The 19,709-nt window shown below is 44.0% G+C and overlaps 1 protein-coding gene across 1 annotated transcript in view; it reads right to left on the reverse strand.

Annotated features, from left to right (window-relative positions):
- Positions 1–18,374: 18,374 nt before the first annotated feature.
- The window catches only part of LOC143809417 (cytochrome P450 2G1-like), a 52,466-nt gene continuing 51,131 nt past the window's right edge, over positions 18,375–19,709 (reverse strand). Inside the window, exon 9 of the mRNA XM_077292485.1 lies at positions 18,375–18,851. Within this exon, the coding sequence (XP_077148600.1) occupies positions 18,670–18,851 (182 nt within the window). The 3' untranslated portion in view covers positions 18,375–18,669. The remainder of the gene's footprint in view (positions 18,852–19,709) is intronic.

Consider the following 19,709-nt stretch of genomic DNA (forward strand, 5'->3'; position numbering starts at 1 on the left):
GCAAATGAGGGAGTAGATCTGTTACTCCAGCTCTATACCCGCTCAGTGCCACCTCTTCCTGTTCGACTTACAGCTCTTTTTTCCAGAAAGAAACACAGCATAGAGGCTGTCAGTGAAGCAAAAGGAGGTGGCTCTCTCCGGGAAATAGAACTGGAGTGATAGAGAGTTAAGATCCACCATAGTCGTTAGGCATTATTTATATATCAATTGAAATGCTGATTTCTGAATAAGGGAGAAAGGGACTGACCACATAAAGGTATTTATGGAGTTTGTCTTTGAAAGAGCTACATGCACATATAAAAGGTTTGGAGGGGTGAAATCCTGCAGACAGACTGCCTTTAAATAAATATACTGTCACTGTCCCTGTGTTTGTACGGCTACGTAATGAAGAGAAAATGAGTGGCTGCCATAGATCTCACTTCCAGTTAATGTCCCATGAACCCGAGAGTCGACATTGGTGGAACAGAGCCAACACAAGTGGTCAGCCTTCACAGAACTGCGATGACAGTGCGGGCAAGGTTTTCGCTAGGAATTTTGGGGCCCCATACTGGCAAAATTTCTGGGCCCCTTTGAGACCACCCAGATTCCACCCGAGTTCCTCCTGTTCACCCTCAAGCCTTCCAGAGTCCCAACGCCCGCTCTTGGAAAAACTCATCTTCTGCACCACATCCTCACCAATCTGATATTAACAGTTCTCAGCAGACAGCAGATCACATACATAGCTAGCAGCTTTCATTTTGGCCAAAATAATTTTTAAGCTGCCACCACAACAAGATAGACTCTTTCGGTCGGGCCCTACTCTACTCTAACCTATTAAACATTTCTTAAAATATCCAATACTCTTTTTAGGTATATTTTTATTTATTTTTAAGGGATTGTGTCACATATATTTTTTACCACATACAAGAGAGGAATACCATCACACCATGACCAGATGACATATTACCACCACATAGTGATGGAATAATACCATATACAAGGAACAAATACCTCCATACCGTAACCAGAACACATATTACCATCACACAGTGACCAAATAATACCACATACAGGGAGAAATACCACCACACCATAACCAGATCTCATACTACCAACACATAGTGACCGAATACTACAATACTGATCATTAATAAGAAAAACACAACACTAATGCCATTATATACAGGAGCTCTGTATATAATGTCAGTGTATAGGTAATACAGTGATCACCAGTGACATTATACACAAGAGCTCTGTATATAGTGTCAGTGAACAGGTAATAAAGTGTATAGTGTCAGTGTACAGGTAACACCCTGACTCACCAATGACATCTCTAGCTGAAGTCCTTCATCTTTGCTGTTCTTTTTCATGCAGCGCAGACCGCCATAGTTTTTTCCAGCCAGGACTTCTCTCTGCCTAAAATAACACATAGTTACCTAGAGACCCGCTTCCTGAGCACATTCCCCACTTTTTTCCTTCTTCTACTACACTACACATCTGAATAAAGACGTGCACCCACCACTAATATATAATTAGTTATTATTAATCCACCAATATGCCTCCACCAACTATAAATAACCATTTTGCCCACTTAAGAAACATATACATTAATTAGCCCGTGTACTCTTTTCCACAATTCATTACCAGTCACTGCATCCTCAACACCCCCACTACGTGCCTCCAGCTCCCCCGAGTCAATATATTTACATGCCCCTTTCGACCCAATTAATTGTCATGTCTTCTCTCTCCCCCACCCCACCCTCTATTCATTATCAACTGCTCTCCCGCCACATTCAATACATCATTTACTTCCACCACCCTCAAAATTCATCATTATTTGCTCTCCCTATCCCCCTCCTTCAATTCAATTGCTGTCCACCGTCCCTCACTTCATCATTTGCAGTCCCCCTCACATCATCATTTGCTGTTGTCCTCCCCCTCACTTCATCATTTGCAGTCCCCCTTCCCCTCACTTCATCATTCGCAGTTCCCCATTTTCCCTTCACTTCATAATATTCAGTCCTCTTCCATTCATGTGCAGTCCTCCGTCCCCTCCCTCACCTCATTTGCAGCCCCCCTCCATCATTTGCAGCCATCCCCCTCTCCATCATGTCCAGATCCCCCCTCCATCCTTCATGAGCAGATCCCTCCACCATCCATCATGTGCAGACCCCCTCCATTCATCATGTGCAGATCCCCTCTCCATCCATCATGTGCAGATTCCCCTCCATCCATCATGTGCAGATCCCCCTCCATCCATCATGTGCATACCCTCCTCCATCCATCATGTGCAGACCCCCTCCATCCATCATGTGCAGATCCCCCTCCATCCATCATGTGCAGATCCCCCTCTACCCATCATGTGCAGATCCTCCCTCCATCCATCATGTGCAGATCCCCCTCCATCCATCATGTGCAGAACCCCCCTCCATCCATCATGTGCAGACCCCCTCCATCCATCATTTGCAGCCCTCCTCCATCATTTGCAGCCATCCCCCTCTCCATCATGTCCAGATCCCTCCTCCATCCTTCATGTGCAGATCCCTCCTCCATCCATCATGTGCAGACCCCCTCCATCCATCACGTTCAGACCCACCCTCTATCATGTGCAGATCTCCCTCCATCCATCATGTGCAGACCCCCCTCCATCCATCATGTGCAGATCCCCCTCCATCCATCATGTGCAGATCCCCCTCCATCCATCATGTGCATATCCCCCTCCATCCATCATGTGCAGATCCCCCTCCATCCATCATGTGCAGATCCCCTCTCCATCCATCATGTGTATATCCCCCTCGATCTATCATGTGCAGACACCCTCCATCCATCATGTGCAGACCCCTCCATCCTTCAAGTGCAGACCCCCTCCATCATGTGCAGATCTCCATCCATCATGTGCAGACCTCCCTCCATCCATCATGTGCAGATCCCTCTTCCATCCATCATGCTCAGATCCCCACTCCATCCATCATGCTCAGATCCCCACTCCATCCATCATGTGCAGATCCCCCTCTACCCATCATGTGCAGATCCTCCCTCCATCCATCATGTGCAGATCCCCCTCCATCCATCATGTGCAGAACCCCCCTCCATCCATCATGTGCAGACCCCCTCCATCCATCATTTGCAGCCCTGCTCCATCATTTGTAGCCATCCCCCTCTCCATCATGTCCAGATCCCTCCTCCATCCTTCATGTGCAGATCCCTCCTCCATCCATCATGTGCAGACCCCCTCCATCCATCACGTTCAGACCCACCCTCTATCATGTGCAGATCTCCCTCCATTCATCATGTGCAGACCCCCTCCATCTATCATGTGCAGATCCCCCTCCATCCATCATGTGCATATCCCCCTCCATCCATCATGTGCAGATCCCCCTCCATCCATCATGTGCAGATCCCCTCTCCATCCATCATGTGTATATCCCCCTCGATCTATCATGTGCAGACCCCCTCCATCCATCATGTGCAGACCCCTCTATCCTTCAAGTGCAGACCCCCTCCATCATGTGCAGATCTCCCTCCATCCATCATGTGCAGACCTCCCTCCATTCATCATGTGCAGATCCCTCTTCCATCCATCATGCTCAGATCCCCACTCCATCCATCATGTGCAGATCCCCCTCCATCCATCATGTGCAGATCCCCCTCCATCCATCATGTGCAGATCCCTCCTCCTTTCATCATGTTCAGACCCCCTCCATCCATCATGTGTAGACCCCCCTCCATCATGTGCAGATCTCCCTCATCCATCATGTGCAGACCCCCCTCCATCCATCATGTGTAGATCCCCCCTCCATCCATCATGTGCAGATCCCCCCTCCATCCATCATGTGCAGATTCCCCTCCATCCATCATGTGCAGACCCCCCTCCATCCATCATGTGCAGATCCCCCCTCCATCCATCATGTGCAGATCCCCATAATGTCCAAACCAGACCAGAGGCAGATACTGTATATATTACACCCCCCACCGCACTCACTATCTGGGACTGGGTGCAAACAATGCCAGTGCTGCTTCTGCTGTCTGTGCTCCAGCTTCCAGACAGAAATGAGCCTGAGCAGTTTGAGGGAAGTGGTGAGTCACTGACAGAGCCGTGCAGTAAGCAGCGTGGGGGCAGGAGGGAGATCATGTTTACTTACTGTGTACTGCTCTGCCGCTGTGAGTCCCAGGCCAGACCAGCAATGTGTGTCTCAGCCAGGTCGGGAGACAAGGCGCCACCATTCCACCTCAGCCCCACCCCTGGTAAGTGGACTATGTGTCAGCAGGGAGTAGGGAGAGTCGGCACCAGCACCACATGTACTGACTGCCGCTCTTCCGCCCCCTGTCTTCAGGGATGCACCGACATCCTCTCCTCATTCACTCCTCAGCAGTGACTTGCCGGAGACCCAATCCCTCTGCAGCAGCCGGAAGACTGAGGTGGGTGGGCGGGCCATGGGCGGGGTGACCCCGGACTTAAAAAAAAATAAAATATATATATATTTTTTTTTTTTAAACTTGCTCAGGTGCCGCCCCCCTCGAATTGTCCCACCCTAGGAATGTGCCCTCAAGTGCCTAGTGGCAAATATGGCCCTGATAGTGTGCGGCCCATACTGCTACTGGAAACACTGATGTCTACAAGACCCCTTAGTGAACTCAGTCTTTTACCAAACTTCAGCTGACTTTTGCTGATTTTTAGGAAAAAAAGCTCAGGAATCCGAATAAGCTACCTTTGTGCAGAATTTAATACTGGTGAATGTTTTCCAAACAAGTTCGCTAATATCTACTTGTTATGTCCTCTCGCTATTTGGTCAGAGCAACAGCCAGAATTGGTTTATACATCAGGTTTCATGAAGTTGTGCCATGCACAACCTGAGCAGAAGAGTAAAAAACTCTCCAACTTATCCTTACCTGTTGCCCACTGTGTTTCACAGGGAGCACCTCTTGTTTTTTATCGCTCCAAGACACTTTTTTGACACCCTAGCATAAAAACGCTCGTGAACAACTGCAGCTCCTGCAATGATTCTAGTTCAGCCTCTGAAAACTGACATTTCTGTACAAGATTTAATATCCAAAAGAGGATACTTGTATATATTTTTATGATGAAACACGGACATTAAGGCTATGGTCACACTATCAGTATTTGGTCAGTATTTTACATCAGTATTTGTAAGCCAAAACCGGGAGTGGAACAATCAGAAGAAAAGTAGAATAGAAACATATGCACCACTTCTGTATTTATCATCCACTCCTGGTTTTGGCTTTTAAATACTGATGTAAAATACTGACCTACTGACCAAAAACTGAGAGTGTGAAAGTTTCGTTAACAATAAGTCAATTTTATTTTATTGTTGTTTAGGAAACATTTTGTTATCAGTCAGTTCAGTGCAAACCACCCATGATTTTGATTGATGTTTCTATTTCATAGTGTAGAATATTTTCCACATACCCAAAAAATGTTAGCACATTTTATGTATTTGAGCAAAATGTCCACATTTCATTTAAATCCATCCCATTTTAGTACATTTTTACAACTTTTTTATTACATTTAAATGTGTTAGCAAAACGTTGTTATCACTGTGTGGAGCAAAGTACATGAAGGTGGTTTTGTATATAAATTATTAAATCAGATCTTTCCTTTAAGGTTCGAAGTATATATTTTTATCCAATTTGGTTAGTAAAAATATTATCGTCATGACGTTACATGAAGGTGGATATGACTGTGAGAAGGCAACTTCAAACACAGGTTGTCAGCTTTCTGGAAACATAGAGCTTCATAATAAAATCAGATGTTTGGTCTCCAGTTCAGTTGATTCACTGACAAAGGCATAAGTAACATGGTTGAACTTTATATAATTTGATTTTTTTAATTTTAGGTGCTGTGGTCAAATTCTTAGCCAAAACCATGAATTTTGTGACTTTTTTATTTTTTTATTTTATAAAAACAAGTTTTGATGAAAAACTTTTCATACAAATTAGTTAGTTCCAGAGACTGTTTTTGTAGCCAGTGAGCATAGCAAATAAGGACCTTGGCTCCGGTCCCTCTATGTCATTAAAAAACCTACTTAAAGCAATATTGAATATTTAATGGTTTTAAGATTAAGATTTGTATGCATTTTTAGTATTAGGCCACATTACTATTTATTTGGTATAGAGCTACTGTGAAAAACTGAGGCTGATGGATACATAGAAAATGTCCCCAACAGATCATGTTTTCAGGACTTCTTTAGTATTGCACTGGTAAGGAAACTTGTGGCAATCTTCGATGCCTTCATAATAATTCCATCACCTCTGTAATACTAAGAAAAATCCTGAAAATATGATCTGCTGGGGGGCCATGAGGACTGGAATTTGGGAAACACTGGTAAAGAGCCTAGGACCAGATGAAACCTAGAGGGGAGGGCATGGCCATACATCAATAAGAAAATGTATTCTGGATGAGGGAATCCCAATTTCTCCCTGATGTCTGCTGTTTAGGAAAACAAGAATTGGGTATTTGAACATACCTGATCTTATGTTCTTCTAGAATTTAGCAAAGATGCAAAAGGCTCTAATACATATTAGGCTAGGTTCACATTGCGATAAAGCAGCCTGTTCAGCAAATGCGTTAAACGGGCTGCGTTAACGCAAGTGCCGAAATGTGATTGCGCTAGCGCAGATAGAGCTAGCAGATGTTCTATCTGCGCTAGCGGTGACGGACCCGGAAACGCTGCAGCCCATGTCCCAGGGTCCGTCACTCAATGACGGCACATCGCAAGCGCATGCCCATTGTTGGTGTGCGCTAGTGATGCGTCCGACATAGGGCTTAATGGCAGCGTTAACGGACTGCGTTACACCGCGTTATGCCACGGTGTAATGTAGTCCGTCTAACGGACTGCCTACGACGTAATGTGAACCCAGCCTTAGACTAAAGTTGGCTGAACCTGCCGACAGAGATAGGATTGACATACAGTCTGAGGTGTACAATAGGGTGCCCACCCAACTCTCCCTTGACATATGATGATGTGAAGAAATGTGTGGATGCATAAATCGCAGATCACAATGATGAAGATTAGGTGTTCTTACTGCAATAAGTAATCCTAGAATCACAGAATCATAGAGTTGGAATTGACCTCCTGTGTGATTGTGTACAACCCTGTGCTCAATGCAGGAATTACTAAACCATTCCAAACAGATGTCTGTCCAGCCTATGTTTGAAGACTTCCATTGAAGGAGAACTCACCACCTCTCATGACTATTCCATTCATTGGTCATCCTCAAAAGTTTTTTCTAATATCTAATATATATCTTCTCCCTTTCAGTTTCATTCCATTGTTTCACGTGTTTCCATGTACAAATGAGAATAAGTATGATCCCTCTACACTGTGACATCCCTTCAGATATATGTAGACCGCAATTAAGTATCTTCTTAGCCTTCTTTCTTGCAAGCTAAACATTTCCAGATCCTTTAACCGTTCCTCGTAGGACATAGTTTGCAGACCGCTGACCATCCTGGTAGCTCTTCTCTGAACTTGCTCCAGTTTGTTGATGTCTTTTTTAAAATATGGTACCTATAACTGAACACAGTATTCCAGATGAGGCCTGACCAGGAGGAGTAGAGGGGGATAATTACTTCATGTGATCTTGACTCTATGCTTCTCTTAATACTTCCTAGAACTGTGTTTGCCTTTTTTGCTGCTGCATCACACTGTTGATTCACGTGCAGTTTGTGATCTATTAGGCTATGTTTCCACGATTAGGAAGTAGTAGTGTTTTAGATGCAGCATATTTTCACTAGTCCAAAATGTTGCAGTCTATTCACGCAGGAAAATCTGCATGTGTTCACTGAACCATTGAGATTTACAACATCCAATACATTCTATTATGGAAATTTCTGTTGTGGAGACTAGCGTCTCCTCAAGAGAAATTAACATGCTGCGGATCTGAAAGAAGCACCGCATGTCAGTTTCCGCGGGTGATCCGCAGGTGCACAGATGCACAGTGGACATGGGATTACTAGAAATCCCATCAATTATGCTGTAACATCTGGCGGCTCCATTTTTGTCACTGCATAAATACACAGCATTAAAACTGCAGCAAATCCAGAATGTGCGATCGTACCCTTAGTACCTCCAAGTTTTTTTCACACGTGCTCTTGCTTAGTTCTATTGATCCCATTCTGTAGATGTAATTTTCATTTTTCTTGCCCAGGTGTAGAATCTTGCAGTTCTCCCTGTTAAATACCATTCTATTAGTTGCAGATCATTGTTCAAGCTTATCTAGATCCTTCTGAATCCTTTCCCTGTCTTCTCTAGTGTTAGCTATCCCTCAGCTATCCCTCCTAGCTTTGCATTGTCTGCAAATTTGATTAGTTTACCTTCAGTTCCCTGAGCTTATCCTCGAGTTGCTGCACTTTGTCCTAACACATAACTTTTTTACTTTCAAGGATAACTTCTACCATCAAAAGCGTGGCGCGGCCATGGGTGTGGCCTGCATGCCTGCGTATGCCAACCTCTTTCTAGGTTACTGGGAGAGGTTTGTTTTTGATGACATGGGGGCGGGGGCCGCTGACCATGTGCTTTGCTGGCTGTGCTATATATAGATGATGTTTTTTTACTTTGGCGCGGGACGGTGCGGCAGCTCGAGGATTTTATGGCTGTGTTGAATTCTAACTGTTATAATATCAAATTGATGTACAGATATGATTTGGCTAAAATTGATTTTTTGGACATCAGTCTGGAGGTCGATTCATCGTCGGCCATCCAGACCGATGTCTTTCGAAAGACAACGGCACTTAATGCTTTGATCCATGCAAAATCTGCACACAGCCAAGCCACCATAAGGGTCGTCCCGGTCGGACAGTTCTTGAGGATGAGGCGGATCTGCTCCATGGAGGAAAGATTTGAAGCCCAAGCAGCAGACTTGAGGTTACGTTTTGGTCAAGGGGGTTACAGTAAAAGAAACATCAAACAAGGCTATAATAGAGCAAAATCGACTCCCCGGGACCTAGTGCTTTATCAAGATAATAGGAGGAAAAAGGGGGATGAAAAGGTTTGTTTTATTTTAGTGTTCAACCACGAATGGGACAATATGAGGGCCATTATGACCAAACACTGGCCAATTTTAAGCACTGAACCCTTTCTGGGACCATATCTTGGCGATCGTCCTCTTATGACCTCACGCAGGGCGAGAAACCGGAAGGACATGCTAATTAAGAGCCATTATGTAGCACCAACAAAGAGCTTATTTGGGTCAGTTAAACCAGCAAGGGGATGTTAAACTTGCGGCCATTGTGTGGCTTGCGCCAATGTCCTTCGCAGCTCCTCATTCTGCTCCACAGATGGTAATAAGGAATTTCAGATTGAAGAATACATCAATTGCGGCAGCGTCAATGTAATATACTATGCCACGTGCAGTTGTTCATTGATCTGTATAGGGCTCACATCAAGGGAGCTGAGAATAAGAGTGAGGGAGCATGTGCGGGACATTGGCGCAGCCCGGTCGGTACAGGATCCTGCGGAATTAAAAACAATCCTGCGACATTTTAGGTCTTTTCATAACTGTGACCCAAGAGGACTTCTGATCAGGGGAATTGACGTGGTCCACACAGGTATTAGGGGGGGAAATGTCAAACAATTATTGGCGCAAAGGGAATTAAAATGGATTGTTACACTAGGAACAGTTAAACCATTTGGGCTTAATGAGGCCCTTAATTTCGCACCCTTTCTGTAAAGAAATTTAATTAGAGGTGGCTTTGTTTGTTTTTCTGCTCATACTCTATTCCACTTGTATGTTTTTAACTGATTTTTGTGTGTGTTTTTATCTGATTTTAATTATTGTTTTTTTCTTCTTTCAATAGTTTTTTAATGTTAATGTTAATCTATCCCCTGCGGTATGATGAACTACATCTGATATTTACATCACAGTTATCCCCATCATTGTTTGATTACTCCTTGAAGAATCCACTGGGTTTGGGACCACAAAAGATAGGAGACTCGAAGAATGAATTATCGTTATCATGATGCCATAAAATGCTACAATTTGGAATAACCCTTTTATGATATATATTATATTGTAATTGCGTCTAAAGTTCATTTGGTATTTATATCTGTTGCTGTGGCTGCAGTGCGCGTGCTCCCGCTTGTCACCGCCTGCTGCTCTGCATGGTCCGGCAATGGTCGCCGCTGGCGTCTGACTGGGAGCTATGGTCACCTCCTGCTCGGACGCTGGGCGGTGACGCGCCAGGCGGCGCGAGTTTTGTGGGGTCGGCCGCGGCCGCATGCGCCGTATATACACAGCCCAGCAGCAAAAACATACAAAAAAAGGGCCGTCACATGACACACATGTGACCGGTTACCAGGGATACTTAAGGTCCTGCAGGAGAGTGGAAACACACCTCCCCTTGAGAAAGCCATGCTGTAAAGCGGCGAAATTTACGTCGGGGTGCATCCAGTTGCGCATTACGGCACCGGTAAGGTTAACCCTTATTCATTCTGTCTAACACCTATGTTATAACTTTGTACCTACATGATGGCATGTGAGACGGAGCTATTATGAACAGTGGACATTATCATGTATTAACCATTGGGACAGAACTGGTGTTGCCCTCCCCTAGAGGTCTTGTGGGGATATGTTTGGACACACTATTGGATAGGGTCATTTACCTCATATATTTTTGGTCCTTTTCGTTGGAAGTTCATATTTAAATGGTGCTGTATGTTGCTCATTGGTGTCCTTTACAAACATATATATATATTTTTAAATTGTTTGTCAATATACGTGTGATTGTATTAACCCCTTTCCGACCTGTGATGCCACGTAGGCATCATGAAAGTCGGTGCCAATCTGACCTGTGTGGGGTCATGAAGGGATCGCGTCCCTGCAGATCGGGTGAAAGGGTTAACTCCAATTTCACCCGATCTTCAGGGACAGGGGGAGTCCTTTTGTGCATTACTGCCCTTTTCCAAGATGGCATCTTTGGTCTCATGTGCACTGTGTCTTCCTGCTATAAAACTCCACCCCAGCCTTCAGTCTGTGCTAGAGTATTCTGCCTTGCATCCAGCTCCTGACCTCTGATTACTCCCTGGCTATACACCTGCTCCTGTGAACCTGTGTGGTGATCCTGCTACTCTGCTCTGAGTTCTTGCTGCATACACAAGTTTCCAGTAATCCTCCTTCATCTGCTGCTCGTGTTTACTTCCACCTGCATTTGCTGGACATGTAAGCTGCTGCTGCTTTGCATTAACCTGGGACTATTAACCAGGCCTCCCTGGTTGAGCTAAGTTATGATTTGAACTGACTATAAGCATATCTATCTATGTCTGGACTAAGACAAGGATTTATTCGTGTCAAGTATCCTCAAGAATAACTGTGCTTCATAGACTTTCTGCTTGATTGCATTTTGCTCTGAAGTTTCCTATAGACTGCTAAGCTGCGTTTATTATTTGCACCAAATGTTGTGGACTTGAGTTTCTCTCTGCACCTGTTTGAATCACCGTGTGATAATATAGACTTTATCACTTATAAAACTGTGTCCTGTGGTTGTTTTGTTCCATGCAAAGAGTCTCCTGAGTTATCCCCTATAATTATTACAGGGGGGTGGCTTTGCCCCCACGTGGCTACGATTGCTCTGATTGGCTGTTGAAAGTGCAACAGCCAATCAGAGCAATTTGCAATATTTCACCTATGAAACTTGGTGAAATATTACAATCCAGCCATGGCCGATGCTGTAATATCATCAGCCATGGCTGGAGACCGCGATCTGACCCCTCCACTGACTAACAGCGGCGATCTGTCGCTGCTGTCAGTCTTTCCTCCCCTCCGTTCTGTGCTCCACTCCCCTCCGCCTGCCCCCGGCCTCCCCTCAGCCCCCCCCGCTGTCCGATCCCACCCCCCATACTTACCAAGTCCCGGTATCCCTCCCGGTGTCTGTTCATCTTCAGCGATGGGCGCCGCCATCTTCCAAAATGGCAGATTTGTTCCAGGTACATTTTGATCATTGTGATAGGTTATATCACAGTGATCAAAGTAAAAAAATAGTAAATAAAGCCCCCCCTTATCATCCCCAAAGGTAGGGAAAATAATGAAATAAATAGGGTAAGGGTTAGGGTTATGGCTAGGGTTAGGGCTAGGATTAGGGTTAGCGTTAGGGCTAGGGTTAGGGTTAGAATTGGGATAGGGTTACAATTAAGGTTAAGGGGTTGCAATTAGGGTTAGAATTAGGCTATGTGCACATGGTGCGGATTTGGCTGTGGATCCGCAGCGGATTGCCCGCTGCGAATTCGTGGCAGTTTTCCATCACATTTACAGTACCATGTAAACCTATGGAAAACCAAATCCGCTGTGCCCATGGTGCGGAAAATACCGAGTGGAAATGCTGCATTGTATTTTCCGCAGCATGTCAATTCTTTGTGTGGAATCCGCAGCGTTTTACACCTGTTCCTCAATAGAAATCCAAACAAAAAACACTGGAAATCTGCAGTAAATCCGCAAGTAAAACAGTGCGTTTTACCTGCAGATTTTTCAAAAACGGTGCGGAAAAATCCACACATGAATCCGCAACATGGGCACATAGCCTTAGGGTTAGGGCTGGAACTAGAGTTAGGGTTGGAATTAGGGTTAAGATTAGGGTAAGGTGTGTGTTGAGGTTAGGGTTAGGCTTGTGGTTAGGGTTATGGTTAGGGTTGGGATTAGGGTTGTTTGTGTGTTGGGGTTAGGGTTGTGGTTAGGGTTGGGATTAGGGTTAGGTGTGTGTTGGGGTTAGGGTTGTGATTATGGTTATGGTTAGAGTTGGTATTAGGGGTGTGTTGGGGTTAGTATTGGAGTTAGAATTGAGGGGTTTCCACTGTTTAGGCACATCAGGGGGTCTCCAATCACGACATGGCGCCACCATTGATTCCAGCCAATCTTGCATTCAAAAAGTCAAATGGTGCTCCCTCCCTTCAGAGCCCTGAGGTGCATCCAAACAGTGGTTTACTCAAACATATGGGTCCTAAGCGTACTCAGGAAAAATTGTCCAACAATTTTGGGGGTCTAATTTCTCCTGTTACCCTTGGAAAAATAAAAAATTTGGGGCTAAAAAATAATTTTCGTGGGGAAAAAAATGATTTTTTATTTTCACGGCTCTGCGATATAAAATTCTGTGAAGCACTTAGGGGTTCAAAGTGCTCACCACACATCTACATAAGTTCCTTGGGGGGTCTAGTTTCCAAAATGGGGTCACTTGTGGTGGGTTTCTACTGCTTAGGTACATCTGGGGCTCTGCAAACGCAATGTGATGCCCGCAGACCATTCCATCAAAGTCTGCATTTCAAAACGTCACTACTTCCTTTCCGAGCCCCGACATGTGTCCAAACAGTGGTTTACCCCCACATATGGGGTATCAGTGTACTCAGGACAAACTGGACAACAACTTTTTGGGGTCCAATTTCTCCTGTTACCCTTGTGAAAATAAAAAATTGCGGACTAAAAAATAATTTTTGAGGAAAGAAAAATGATTTTTTATTTTCATAGATCTGCGTTATAAACTTCTGTGAAGCACTTGGGGGTTCAAAGTGCTCATCACACATCTAGATAAGTTCCTTGGAGGGTGTAGTTTCCAAAATAGTGTCACTTGTGGGGGAGTTCAAATGTTTAGACACACAGGGGCTCTCCAAACGCGGCATGGTGACCGCTAACGATTGGAGCTAATTTTTCATTCAAAACGTCAAATGGCGCTCCTTCCCTTCCGAGCCTTGCCGTGTGCCCAAACAGTGGTTTACCCCCACATGTGAGGTATCGGTGTACTCAGGAGTAGGGTTGAGCGACTTTTATTTTTATAGGATCGGGTCGGGTTTCACGAAACCCGACTTTCTCAAAAGTCGGGTCGAGTGAAATCGGCCGATCCTATAAAAAAGTCGGGGTCGGCCGAAACACGAAACCCAATGCAGTGCAATGGGATACTATGGTTTCCAGGGTCTGAAGGAGAGGAAACTCTCCTTCAGGCCCTGGGATCCATATTAATGTGTAAAATAAAGAATCAAAATAAAAAATATTGGTATACTCACCCTTGGACGCGCCCTGGTACTAACCGGCAGGCTTCCTTCCTAAGAATGAGCACATGAATGACCTGCGGTGACGTCGCGGCTTGTGATTGGTCGCGTGAGCGGTCACATGGACAAGCCGCGACGTCATCTAAGGTCCTTCACGTGCTCATTTTTAGGAAGGAAGGCTGCCGGAAAGAAGCAGGGCGCGTACGAGGGTGAGTATATTCCTATTAGGTATATACTCACCCTCGGACGCGCCCTGCTTCTTTCCGGCAGCCTTCCTTCCTAAGAATGAGCGTGTGAAGGACCTTAGATGACGTCGCGGCTTGTCCGTGTTACCGCTCGCGACCAATCACAAGCCGCGACGTCACCGCAGGTCATTCACGCGCTCATTCATAGAAAGGAAGCCTGCCGGTTAGTACCAGGGCGCGTCCGAGGGTGAGTATATCAATATTTTTTATTTTGATTCTTTATTTAACACTTAAATATGGATTCCGATACCGATTCCCGATATTGCAAACATATCGGAACTCGGTATCGGAATTCCGATACCAGACTCAGAAGATCGCCGACCTCATGGCCGACCCTACACTTTGCCAAAAGTCGGCGACTTCTGAAAATGGCCGACCCGTTTCGCTCAACCCTACTCAGGAGAAATTTCCCAACACATTTTAAGATTCATTTTATCCTGTAGCCCATGAGAAAATGAAGAAATTGAGGCTAAAATATTTTTTTTGTGAAAAAAAAGTACTTTTTCATTTTTACGGATCAGTTTGTGAAGCACCTGGGGGTTGAAAGTGCTCACTATGCATCTAGATAAGTTGCTTGGGGGGTCTAGTTTCCAAAATGGGGTCACGCTAAAGATTGGAGCCAGTTTTTCATTCAAAAAGTGAAATGGCGCTCCTTCCCTTCCGAGCCCTGTCGTGCACCCGAGTAATTCCCCCCCACATATGGGATATAGGCATACTCAGGACAAATTGTACAACAACTTTCAGAGTCCAGTTTCTCCTTTTACCCTTGGGAAAATAAAAAAATTGTTGCTAAAATTTCATTTTTGTGACTAAAATGTTAAATGTTAATTTTTTCCTTCCATGTTGCTTCTGCTGCTGTGAAACACCTGAAGGGTTAATAAACTTCTTGAATGTGTTTTTGAGCACCTTGAGGGGTGCAGTTTTTAATATGGTGTCACTTTTGGGTATTTTCAGCCATATAGACCCCTCAAACTGACTTCAAATGTGAGGTGGTCCCTAAAAAAATGGTTTTGTAAATTTTGTTGTAAAAATGAGAAATCACTGGTCAAATTTTAACCCTTATAACTTCCTAGCAAAAAAATATAAAAATTCAAAATTTGAAAATTGCAAAATTTTCTAAATTTTCGCCAAATTTCCATTTTTTTCACAAATAAACGCAAAAATTATCGACCTAAATTTACCACTAACATGAAGCTCAATATGTCACGAAAAAACAGTCTCAGAATCGCTAGGATCCGTTAAAGCGTTCTTGAGTTATTACCTCATAAAGGGACACTGGTCAGAGTTTCAAAAAATGGCCAGGTCATTAAGGTCAAAATAGGCTAGGTCATGAAGGGGTTAATAAAGATTTGTCATAAGTTTTTCTACCATAAAACTCCTGTTTCTCCTTTGTTAGCTTCAGTTCCCTTATCTAGATTATTTATAAAATTGTTGAACAACACTGGGGTCAGGATAGAGCCTTGTGGTACCCCACTTGAAACACTCTTCCAATTGAATGTGCAACCATTTATTACCACTCTCTGAGTACGATCACTGAGCCAGTTATGAATCCACTTAACCATAGCCTTGTGAATCCCATACTTGGTCATTTTTTCAATAAGGATAGTATAAGATACTTTATCAAATACTTTACTGAAGTCGAGATATACTATATCTACCGCATTTCCCTGATTTACCCAGTCAGTGAATCCATCATAGAAGGAAATTAGATTTGTCTGGCATGACTTGCTTGCTACAAACCCATTCTGACTCTGGTTAATTACTGTATTTTTATCCAAGTACTTACATATATGTTTTTTAATAATTTGATCAAAGATATTTCCTGGTGTTGAAGTAAAGTTCACTGGCCTGTAATTTCTTGGCTCCATCGTGTTTCCTTTTCTGAAGATTGGAAAATGGCAAATGTTGTCCCTATCTTCTAGGACATCTGTTGTTCACCAGGATTTTTCAAAGATTTTGGCTAGTGGTTCTTCAATTTCCTTTGCTAACTCTTTCAGTATCCTAGGATGTAATTCATTCGGATCAGGAAATTTAACTTCATTTTAATTTGCTAAGTGTTATTTCACCATCTCTCTGCTTATAGATAATGTGGATTATTTTATTCTTTAGATAGTGCACTGAAGATCAGTTGATGTTACACTTGCTAAGAGAGCAAAGATGCAAATAAAAAGTTAAAGGTTTAACCTTCTTAAAATCATTTTTGACCACTTCACTTTTCAGCCTGTAAAAATCCTATAGCATCTTTGATTTTTATTTTGCTTTTGACATACCCCCCAAATCCTTTATCTATTGCTTTTGGTCTCCCTTGCAAGCCTTACTTCATTACTGGCTTTAGCTCTTGTATCTAATGATATTTATTTTGATCCGGCAAGTCATAGATATGGTCCAATGTTTCGACTGAGACCAGCCTTTATCAAAGACATCTATAAGAGGAGTCAGAAAGGGGTCAGTGGATGCAATGCTAAGACACATCATGGCCTGATTAGTGCAGAATTCACTGACCCCTTTCCAGTTTTTATGAATGTCCCCGATAAAGACCAGTGTCAATTGCAATGTTGGACCATATCTATCACTTGCTGGATCAAAAGGAATATCACTTTGTGCAGTAAGTTACTTTTACTCTTCAGCATTTCGATGCTGAGGTTTATAAATTCATATTGAGTCAAGATTGTTGTCCTTTCCTCGAGCATGTACACTGTCAGAACGGTGTTGCTGATCTTCTCTCCAATGTAGAGAGAAGTTCATGACTTGCTGTATTTCAGTGGTTGATCCCTTTATTCTCCTTGAATATAATCTTTTGCCTTCTGTCTCAGTGAGAACACAGGAGCACTCAATCAAGCTGAGTGTAAGGCCATGTGCACACGTTCAGGATTTTTAGCGTTTTTTTTTGCGTTTTTTCGCTATAAAAACGTGATAAAAACGCGAAAAAAACGCTAACCTATGCCTCCTATTATTTACAAGGTATTCCGCATTTTTTGTGCAAATGTTGCGATTTTTTCCGCGAAAAAATCGCATAGCGGAAAAAAAAGCAACATGTTCATTAAAAATGCGGAATTGCAGGGATTCCGCACACCTAGGGGTCCATTGATCTGCTTACTTCCTGCACGGGGCTGTGCACACCATGCGGGAAGTAAGCAGATTATGTGCAGTTGGTACCCAGGGTGGAGGAGAGGAGACTCTCCTCCACGCACTGGGCACCATATAAGTGGTCAAAAAATAAGAAATAAAATAAAAAATAGCGATATACTCACCCTCGATGTCCCGCGCAGTGTTCCCGCCTCCACTGCACGCTGCCGTTCGGTTCCTGTAGCTGATGTGCGGCGAAGGACCTCGCCGATGACGTCACTGTCCTGTGATTGGTCGTGAGCGGTCATGTGACCGCTCACGTGACCGTGACGTCACGGAAGGTCCTGCGCGCACACACCAGCTATAGGAAGACGAACGGATGCCGCTGATGAGATGTCTGGGTGAGTATAAGCATTTTTTTATTTTTTTTATTATTTTTAAACATTCTATCTTTTACTATAGATGCTGCATAAGCTGCATCTATAGTAAAAAGTTGGTCACACTTGTCAAACAGTATGTTTGACAAGTGTGACCAACTTGTCAGTCAGTTTTCCAAGCGATGCTACAGATCGCTTGGAAAACTTTAGCATTCTGCAAGCTAATTACGCTTGCAGAATGCTAAAAAAACGCGAAAAAAACGGAAAAAAAACGCAAAAAAAAAAATGCGGATTTCTTGCAGAAAATTTCCGGTTTTCTTCAGGAAATTTCTGCAAGAAATCCTGAACGTGTGCACATACCCTTACCGTTCATGAGGGTAGTTGGGAAACATAGCTGTCAGTTCAATGATTGTTCAGTCATTAGCTACAGTATCTTATGTGTACATTGGCTATCAGTGTGTAACAATCACCTCTCCTCTTACCTACAAGCAGAAGTATTTGGCCGGTGTATTTCTATTGTGCAGGAAAACCTGCATAATTACCTCTTCAATATTTTAATTTTGTGAGAAGAATTTTTAAAGTTTTCAATCATCTGTATTTTTTCTTTTGAGATTTTCTGCAATAAAGGGATGTGGTAGGTGGTGGACTCTGGATGATGCTCTCTGTTTCATCCCTATAACATGGTAAGGCCCATACATCAGGACATTTGTCTCTTTGGTAAGGGAGTAAATAGTCTCTTTACTTGAAGGTCCTGTAGGTACAATTATGCCTCTCTAAAATAATACTCTAAAATAATACCCTGTTATATAGAATCAATTTCCCATTACAGTTCGAGCTATCTTCTTCGAAAAGGCCATCCCACTAGATAATCAATTAACAATGCAATTTTGGGTGGTTGTATCAAGAAGGCTTTGATGATATACCTGCAATCAGATCTTAGTTTTTTTACTCTCATCTAGTGCTTTTAAGGGGACTAATGAATATAGCACAATGTCCTCCTGAACAAATGGTCACCTAACGAGAGACAAATGAGAGTTCGTAAGGTATCGGCACATTGGCAAACCCAGTCATCTTAGGGCTGATGTCGGCCTCAGTTAAATGCATCTTGGTGGTTAGCTTGAACTTCTGTAAGATGGTTGTAAAGAACAGAAACAACTCCATTTTAGCAAGTCCTTCACCGGCACAGATCCTCTTCCCTGGAAATGGGTTGGAAATAAGTTATAGTAAAAATGACAAATAGTGCAAAAATACAGTAGAATATGTGTTCATATATTTTCACTTTGGAATTTCATACAATATAGAGTACATAAAAAAGCTGGATTAATCAATGTCCTGTACTGTAAGTCATGTGAGAGTCCTTATATATTGTTAGAAGTGCACCAGATAACTTGCTGTCTCACCATGAGATTATTACAGAATAAAGTGCAGGATATCCAGCAGTTCTTTAAAAGGTTACCATTAGTGTTGAGTGATACCTTCCGATATTCGGAAATATCGGGATCGGATTGGATCGGCCGATATCCCAAAAATATCGGATATCGCCGATACTGATACCGGAAATCAATGCAAGTCAATGGGACACAAATATTGGAATGAAAATAAGCCCTTTCTTTCCTTGTACATCCTGTTCCAGATGGGGGAAGAGTATGAACGGTGCGTGGGCGGAGACTGCGTGTCTGTGTGGGACCGTGGGGGGTCTGTGCGGGCCTGCCGGGGGTCTGTACGGGCCTCTCGGGGGTCTGTGCGGCCTGCCGGAGGTCTGTATGGCCTGCCGGGGGTCTGTACGGGCCTCTTGGGGGTCTGTGCGGCCTGCCGGGGGTCTGTATGGGGCTCTCCGGGGTCTGTGCGGCCTGCCGGGGGTCTGTATGGCCTGCCGGGGGTCTGTACAGGCCTCTCGGGGGTCTGTGTGGCCTGCCGGGGGTCTGTGCGGCCTGCTGGGGGTCTGTATGGGGCTCTCGGGGGTTTTTGCGGCCTGCCGGGGTTCTGTGCGGCCTGCCAGGGGTCTGTACAGGCCTCTTGGGGGTCTGTGCGGCCTGCTGGGGGTCTGTGCGGCC

The sequence above is a fragment of the Ranitomeya variabilis genome, chromosome 2, assembly GCF_051348905.1.
Source record: "Ranitomeya variabilis isolate aRanVar5 chromosome 2, aRanVar5.hap1, whole genome shotgun sequence".
In the NCBI taxonomy this organism is placed as follows: Eukaryota; Metazoa; Chordata; class Amphibia; order Anura; family Dendrobatidae; genus Ranitomeya; species Ranitomeya variabilis.